A 9,239-nucleotide genomic window follows, 5' to 3' on the forward strand; every position below is an offset into this window, starting at 1 on the left:
AAAATTCTTATCACTATAGATATGTCTTACAACAATCAAACAATCATACATTGATTGAATATTCAAAGACCATGCTTCTCTAGAGAATATATTGTACCCTTAAGAAGAATATGATTTTTACATTTGAAATTACACAAAGAAATTCCAACACAAAAATATCTGATGATACTATGAATGATCTACACATTGAAAATCTCCACACACGGTTAATACAACATCAATATCGAATAGGACCTTCCTCAAGAATATAAGAAGGAATCAAATAGTTTATTTTCTCAAATTATCAAATGTGTGACGAGATGTGAATGAGAGAAAGATAGTCTTAATAAGTAATAAATATGAAATGGGAGTTGTGTTGATGGAATAGATGGAGATATAAATGGAGCATACTTATAGGGGTGGAATGGGATCATTGGATGAAAAATGTGAAGAACAAAGAGTGATAAAATAGATAATTCTTTGTGTTTGATCACACTCCATGATCAGGAAGAAAGAGTGCTTAAGAAGAAAAAAAATGAAAAATGATAGTTTTTGTAGTTATCATTTGTTTATTGCAAACTATATATATATATATATATATAGTTAAACTAGAGTGTTTACGCAAGATATATTTCATCTTTATATCAAGTTTTCCAACTTACTTATTGGGATTCACAAAAAACAACATATATTTACAACAAAAAGTACTCAAATGATACCGTATGGTAAAATTGTATTTATATGTTAGGTGCCCTACAGCCCATAGCCACATTTTAATGCAGTTTGATGAAGAAATACATGGTGATTTTATTGTAGTTCACTGAAGAAATACCTTGTTAAATAGTTCTACCATCTTCAAAACCATATGTGCATATATAAACATTAAGTACAACATGTCCAATATTATTTCAAATATACACATTAATTACACCAATTTTTTCTTTCAAATCCATGTGTAGATATAAATATTAAGTACAATATGTCCAATATTTTTTTCAGATATAAACATTAAGTACACCAAATTTTTCCTTTCAAAACCATATGTGCAAATATAAACATTAAGAACACCATGTTCAATTTTTTTTCATGGTTTTCTCTCTAATGTCAATGTGTATGTTGAAATGGTTATCAATGATAGATCTATCAAGTACAACCAATTCAATAAGGGTACAAGAATAAGTTATTCCCATGAAGAAGAATCATGTCAGATAATACAAGGGCACTTGATCAAAATAGGGAGACAATCGCTAGAGTTTTGTCTAAATTTCAAAGAGAAGGCAATGAAAAATGTTATTGTCCTTTCAAGAGTTGTAATGTCTTAAAGACAAGAAGAATAAAAATAAAAACAACTAAGAGACATTTTAGGGAGAATATTCCATTAAAATTTTTGAAAGGGAGTACTTGGTGAGGAATGGTAGATTTAGGAAAGTGAAAGGTAATAAATCATGAGATGTTATTGTAGTTAATTAATTCTTAATATTCAAAATAAATGTTTGAGAAGAACCTCCTTATAGCAATATCGTGAGAATGCTCGAAATAACAGAATACAAAGTGATAGCAGAACTCAAAATAAATCTACTGATCGCAGGCCACTTCGAGGGGGTAACCTCCTTTGAGCAAGCTCAATACAATAAATTCGTCTGTACCCATCAAGGGCCTCAACCTATTCTTATATACTGGGTACGATCTAGAAAAGTAATACTACCTATGCATGTGGGATAATAAAATAAACTCACGGGACGACTTACAAAGCATATGCGTCCAACAACTCTACTCTAACAAAATAAACAGAAGGAACACACAGGTTCCTAACAATGTTCTTTAAGTCATCTATTTACTTTTGTATAGTTTCTAAAGAGTGGGATGCAATATATTTGTTTATTCCAAACAATCAAGACTAGATGATAGTATGGATTAATGATGTCAACATTTTGGTCATAGATTAAATGGGAATTTGTGTCTTCATTGGTTATACAAGCTCATTGTAATGGAGATCCCAATGTTGCACAAAATGAAATAGATTTAGCATATGGTTTAAGAATTCTCTAGGTACTTATAAGTTTATTAATCAACCATATATTTTTGAACTCATGATGCAATAATGTATACATGTTTGAAATTATTGTAGGTGAAACACCACAAGGCTATGTTATGCAATGGTTATAACTTTTTCATCAAAAGGTTGGATGACATGAAAAGAACTTTTGATTCTGGGGTAAGTGTAGTCTTCTAGGTGACCCATATTTCATCTAGAAATGACTTACATCCTTGAGAGTCTCAAAATCGATACTATGGCATTTTGGTTGATATAATTGAATCTGACTTTAATTCCTTCAAATTAGTTCTCTTTGTCATCAAATGGTACAAACTGCAACTCAATCAAAATGATCTTGATAGAATTTTTATAAAGCATGAGAATGGATTTCCCATGATTAATACAAGGAGTTATTTGACCCAATTAGGGATGAGCTCTATGTTCTTCCAAGCCAATGTGACCAGGTATTTTACTTAGAGGTTCCACATAAATTGGCTTGGTCATTTTTGTTAGACATGATCCAAGAGGAAGGCTGATAAATTATAATGTGATGGAAGAAGAAGATACCAAGAAAAAGGAAGAAGTGGATCATGATTGAGAGTTAGTTGATGATGCTCCTAATGCAAATGATGTTGCTACTAATCACAATGATGATGCTTCTATTGATCATGATGATGATGAGGATGATGATTATGATGATGATGATGATGATGATGTTGATGATGATGACGTTGATGATGATAGTGGTGGTGATGATGTCGATGATGATGATGATCTTGATGATGAGATGGATGAAGAAAAATATCAATGATGGAGGGGTGGTTTAATTAGCTAACATTGAAGTGGGTTTGATTATCAATGACATGAATGAAATATATAGTTATGTGATCAACACCTATGCTATTCAATATTGAGTTCTTGTTAGATCAATGATTAATTTGATTAACTTGTCATGTACCTTTTAATGTTTACAATTCATATGTGATGCTAATATTTGATGTAATTTTGAGTATATGTATCATGCTTTTTTTAGCTAACATAAGACAATTGATTTACATATGCAGAAACCCAAAGCCCTTTCATGTGCACCCTACACAATCTCATGGATCATCGGGTAAAATCAATACACCCCATAGAGATTAATGTCTTTTACCATTTGCAAAATATCTCTCTCATTGCCACTTATATCTCTTATTTTATGGAGTGCAGGTACCAGCGAATAGGTATTTGTTAAATTTTTCTTCCTCGAGCAAGGAAAATATAGGAATGGAAGAAGAAAGTCAGACATTTAGTATGGCTAAATCAAGGAGACCGACTCAAGGTCAAAATATCATAAATAAATTCAATAAGTGCATGAAATCTTTCTTTGCACAAGGGGGGTCATGTTCTTATGATGATACAAGTGAAGGCAACTCCAATGTTCCCTTTAGGCACAAACATCTACATAAATAATGGGTCCCCAATGAACTTCCTCCAATAAATATTGATTTTTGTCTTGGAGAGAGGATATATTGCATAGCACCATCCTCATTACATGGTTTGGGCCTATTTTCCATGGATGACATAAAGGTCTCTTACAATAAGGTTGTTGAATTGATGGAGTATGTCGGACCTTGCTATCATTGCAATAGTTGGATATAGATTTTTAGATATATATAAAAAAAGTATGTGTAGGTATGCACTTGTGGAAAATTGATGGTTTCAATTTTAGTTAATCTTAGGTTTAGAATTCAGCCATTTTGAACATGAGAAAGGTAATTAATTATGGGATTGAGGAATCTTTGATAACCGACATATTAGATGTAGCCCATCAATTCTTCTTGTTCTCTTCTAAGGAGAAGATGAAGAATGGGAATGAGGTTGTTCTTGACCTAGTCAGATATGGAACCAACTTTAATATCCAAGTTGACCAAGTTTTCAACTGGAGAGATTTTTTGACACATTTATGCCATCCTATGCTGCATACTCTAGACAATCCCCCAAATTATAGGTATTGTTTCTCTCTTCTATAAGTTGAAATAATCTCATATTAATGAAAAGCTAAGGGCATATTTTGATATTTTAGAAGTATCTCTGAATTACTACATCTAATAATAAAATATTTTGGCTTTATTCAAATTTTTCTCTTTTTTTTATATCATTTTTTCATTTTGATAAGAAATTATCAATTGTGATTAAAAATGTTGATGTTAAAAGCTGATGTGTAAGTTAATCTAGAAACTGATATATTTTCATATTACAGATGGTAGAGATAAGTTGGCTACATTTTCCACAGTAAGTCAAATTGTTATATTGCCTTTAGGATTCAACTATGTAGTTTTTTGAGTCAAACTTATTGACCCATATTGTTTCACAAGTAGTGTTTTACACAATGTATCTCTAATGATAATGAATGGAACAATAACACTATGTTCACAAAATTAAAGCACCCACTACTCATGAAATATGAATTGATGAATTTAACTCCAAAAACTACAGAGTTGAATCATGATAGCAATATCATGAAATAGTAGAGATCTCTTACTATTGAATGATTTTTTCTATAATTGAAAGAATACTATTGAAATATAACTCTCAACCTGTCTTGAATGATTATAGTCTTTACACTCCCATTGATTATTGAAAAGAATCTTGTAACCCTACCTAAATACAAAATGCCCCCATAGTTATAGTTTGATTTCATCAATTTACTCCAAACCACATGATAGTAGCTCATCCAAATCAAAAGATTGACCCTTTTTATACTTCTAGTACATCACAAGATCTCCTAGGTTATAGAAGCCTAAGTGATAATTTACCTCAAAATAAGCTCATGTAATTCGATTTTCTTTTGGTTAAGAAACAGTAAAATTTAATCCCTAATGCCCATATATCTGATTGGCTCGTTGTTGTTATTTTAATGGAAGTAGAGATGTTGTTGGACAATACTTGAAGGAAACCAGAAAAATGGCTTTGAAATTGATGGCAACAATATTTGAAATTTTGGGGTTGGAGCCAACTTATGTAGAAACTATCTTCGAAGAGGGTTTTTAGGTTGGCATATTAAACTTTTATCTAGGGTGCCCACAACTAGATCTTACAATGGGCATTGCACCCCATTCTAATCATGGGGGTCTCACCATATTGTTACAAAATGAGGTAGGAGGCCTCTAAGTGCATCATAAGGATCATTGGGTGGCAGTGGAACCTATTTCAAACACCTTTGTTGTCAATCTTGCTGATCTACTACTAGTGGACAAAAGTAATATTTTTTTTTAATAACTAGTTGTTGCAATTACAATGGACCCACCTCGAAAGTGATGGTCAGTTTTGACAGCTATCTGCCCCTTGAATAGCACAACTATCACAAAAGCATCATAACCATGATGACATGCTCTGACAGATAACCATCACTTCTATAGCACAATTGTTGCATATACGTTGCAATTGTGATGGTGGAGTCAAAGTTTCAATGTCTTGATTATGACATCGTATTGTTGCAATTGCGACATAGTGAACATGAACTCTTGTCCCTCCCTTCTTCCAAGTTATGACAATGTCTACTATCGCAATTATGACGGATTTCCTCATCGCCACAATTTGTGACAACAAAAGTCTGATGGAAGCCGATGAGTGGTTATGTCACTAGGTGATGGTTGGACTTCACAAAGCGACACCAAATGTTGTAGTGTGACATTATCCAAACCTAGGAAAAAAGACCCCAAAAAAGATAAAACTAATTTTAGGAAACTAAAAGTTCAAAGTAAAATAAAACTAAACTTTTTGTAGTTCTTCTTATTTAAATCAATCAAATCTATAAACAAGTAGAAGATAAATTTATGGAAAATTAATTTAAAATAATGAAATCTATGAACAAGTAAAAGATAAACTTATCGAAACCTAATTAACCCAATTCAATGATATGATTTACCTACAATGCAACATTTGTTTCTTTGATTTTTTGAACTAGTTCCTATACATCATAATTCTAACCCTGCAATTGAAGGCTTCTATATTTGAAGCACCAATGCACATATTGTAATTCATTCAACAAATTAGTCACATTGTTTTCTCCAAAAACAATTGTATGTTTGAAATGAAACCTTTAACAAACAAAAAACAATTATGTTAATATTTCTAAGAAAACAAGAAACCTACAATCCTTATATTTCTATGCTTAGAAAACATAAACTAAATACAATGTACATCATGACTTCAAGAACATCTCGGATTGCATCGAATAGAAGCCCATCAGAAATCTCTAAAATTGATTTTCCAAAGAAATTGTATGTTTGCAAGAAAACCTTGCAATTTATTTTTACAAAAAATGGGGACTTAATGCACAAAGTAAACATAGGTGAAACCAAAATTGTATTGTCACAAACATTAAAAAACTTTAGAATCTTGTCTAATATAAGCCTTTTGAATTCATCTTCTAACGAGGAAATATTCCAACGAATATACATCACAATAAAAACAGAGCCTGCAAACTGACAAAATTATTTAAAAGAAAAAATTAGAAACTTTTCATTAGAAGACTAAAGATTGATTTTTAGAAATTGTCTAAAATAGTTTTTTTAAGTGTATCTAAAACCAATAGAAAATAAAAACCAATAAAGTTGTACTTAATAAAAGATTTAGTAAAAAAATGAATATATATTATATTCATTCATATAAAAAAAATTAAATATAATTTCAAGATTTGAATATTAAATCATATAATGTTCTAAAAGTGAGTGTATTTTAAAAATAGAAGCCGAAAAATCTATAAAAATACATATTGCAAATTTTGGGAAGTTTTTGAAAATCTATAAAAATACATATTGCAAAGTACAAATTACGTTTTTATAATTTTTTAAAAATAAGTTTTCAAGTTCACATTAGAAAATCAATCCAAAAATTTAAAAATAGATATGGTCTTACAAAATTTGGGTAAAAAAACTAAATTAATAAACCTATGAGCTTAAAAATATAGTCTAAACTAACTTTTTAGTTAAATTTGATATTAATAATTTTTTTCAATTATAATGAATTATAAAATAATTATTTCTTTCTTTTTATATTCATTAAGATCAAATTGGCATTTAATGTATACAACAATTAATAGTCAGTTCTTAATCTAACTAAGTTGTCAATACTTATCTATTTCTTTTCAAAATATTTGAAGTTTCATTATTGTTATGTCACTTTTTTCTTTTATTTTGAAAAGAAGTAAACATCAAAATATCAAGTTAGGAACTTATTTGATTTTTTGGAAATTATAGAACTACAAATGAGAGTGCATTTTGATTTAGAAAGAATACAACTCTTTGAATTGTAGAATTGTGAATATTTATCTCTCTTTTTTTAAAGATTTTTAAAACATTTTGGAGTCAATTCTAAAGCTGGGGAAGTTGTGAATATTTATATATATATTTTTTATAAATATTTAAAATTTCATTACTGTTATGCCACTTTTCTTTCCCTATTTTCAAAAGTAACAAAATCCAAAAATCAACTTCAGAACTTGAGCTGAATTTCTTTCTATTAATTAAGTTGCATGGGAATCCTAGAATTTCGAATATGAATGCATTTTGATTCAAAATGTATATAATACCTTAAATTTATCTTTTCCTTTTTCAAAATATTTATAATTTCATTATTGTTATGTCACTATTGCCTTTTCTATTTTGAAAAGTAACAAACCCCAAAAATCAAGCTCAGAACATGAGTTTAATTTCTTTCTATTTTATTAGTTAACAAAAGTATATATCTGAGTTACAGAGCTCTAAATGAAAGAGCATTTTGATTCAAGAAGGATATAACTCTATGATTTACAGAGTTCTAAATAAGAGTGCTTTGTGATTAAAGAAGAATACAAGTGTCTGCAATATTTTTGTCACATTTAAACCATAATCTGCAATATCTGTACCAGCAGCTCTTTGATGGATTCTTTGGTGAGACCTTGCTTCTCTTTTCTTTTGATCTTCCCAGCCTTATTTGAATGCAACTCAAATTTTATATAATGCACTTTTTGGTTCTTTCATTTCTTTTATATTGATCTTCTCAGTTTTATTTCAATGCAATCAGAATTTTGTATAATAGATTTTGTTCTCCTTGTTTGTTTGTTCAGAAGAAAATGGGTCCTGCCAGGACTCCTTTGAAACGGACTTCTAAACATGCTTCAAGAAATTTGAACATTTTGAAGAGGAAGAAAGGATTGAAAAAGAAGATTGAAGAGTTGAGTATTCTTTGTGGAGTAGATAGTTGCATGGTCAGCATTGGGCCTGAGGTGGATCAGCAAACATCACAACAGCAGCATCTTGATGTGTGGCCTGATATGCCTAAAGCTCAAGAGATCATTGAGGGGTACAGAAGGCTTTCCAAGCATGAACAAGACAAGAAGAAGCTTGATAATTGCACTTTCTTACAACAGAGGATAGATAAACTCAAGCTTGAATTGAACATGAAGAGGAGGGAGAATGAGCAGCTTGAGATGAGTATGAAGAAATATCCTTACTTGGGTAATTGTTTGAATGATCTCCCCGATGAAAATATCAGAGAATGGATTAAGAATATTGATGCTAAGCTAGAAGCTGTTGATGATAGAATAGATTTTCTTACAAGAACAGAGTATGAGGTTTCTCACATTGCTGGTGCTACAAGAACAGAATATGAGGTTTCTCATATTGTTGGTGCTGAAAATATTGTAGTTCCCTCAATGGAGTATTCTGTTGGGCAACCATTAATGGAACCGTTTTACTCTTCAGCTTCTCTAAATCCAGCAATGTCCATTCCCTATGAGATCCAAGAGAGCCTTACACGAGGTCATATACAACCTTATTTAAATAGGGAAGAGTATTTCCCTAGAAACCCTCTTGCAATAACAATGGAGGGAAATCAATTTGGAGCCAATCCTTGGGCGTTTGGGGATAATAACAATAGCATGGAAATCCCTGGCCAACGGATACCATGTTGTACTGTGTTTTCACCTTGCCCTGAACATTCCATTTATCCTTAGTTTGTTCCATTTTGTAAACCCTTTTAAATTCTCATTCTTTATTTGTAGGGTTTATAAGCTTTTGGATAAGCTGTCTGGAAGTTTTGTATTAGTTATTGTTGGTATATAAATCATTAATACATCAATATCTTCATCTTCTTTTTAACTTCTAAGAACAGTTGATGCAAAGCAAAGTGTGTAAAATTTCTTCTGCAATGTCTCTCTCGGGATGACAATGTATATACTATAATATTCATTCTCATTATT

The 9,239-nt window shown here is 30.8% G+C and overlaps 1 protein-coding gene and 1 pseudogene across 1 annotated transcript; both read left to right on the top strand.

Annotated features, from left to right (window-relative positions):
• The first annotated feature begins 3,759 nt into the window (after window positions 1-3,759).
• On the top strand, window positions 3,760-5,272 carry LOC149580080 (fe(II)/2-oxoglutarate-dependent dioxygenase 4-like; annotated as a pseudogene).
• Window positions 5,273-8,111: 2,839 nt separating this feature from the next.
• LOC149580081 (agamous-like MADS-box protein AGL36) lies at window positions 8,112-8,993 on the top strand. The gene is made up of 2 exons (XM_089803372.1): window positions 8,112-8,612; window positions 8,652-8,993. Exons 1-2 carry the CDS (start codon window positions 8,112-8,114, stop codon window positions 8,991-8,993), a joined length of 843 nt encoding a protein of 280 aa, XP_089659498.1.
• Window positions 8,994-9,239: the final 246 nt, after the last annotated feature.

This window comes from Cupressus sempervirens, chromosome 1, assembly GCF_028749045.1.
Source record: "Cupressus sempervirens isolate cs-2001-9-10 chromosome 1, ASM2874904v1, whole genome shotgun sequence".
Taxonomy (NCBI): domain Eukaryota; kingdom Viridiplantae; phylum Streptophyta; class Pinopsida; order Cupressales; family Cupressaceae; genus Cupressus; species Cupressus sempervirens.

Bases quoted from the DNA above. Each gene is read 5' to 3' on its own strand.
- LOC149580081 (XM_089803372.1), top strand. From the start codon at position 8,112: ATGGGTCCTGCCAGGACTCCTTTGAAACGGACTTCTAAACATGCTTCA. The intron at 8,613-8,651 runs GTTTCTCACATT...ACAGAATATGAG, and splicing joins TTACAAGAACAGAGTATGAG to GTTTCTCATATTGTTGGTGC.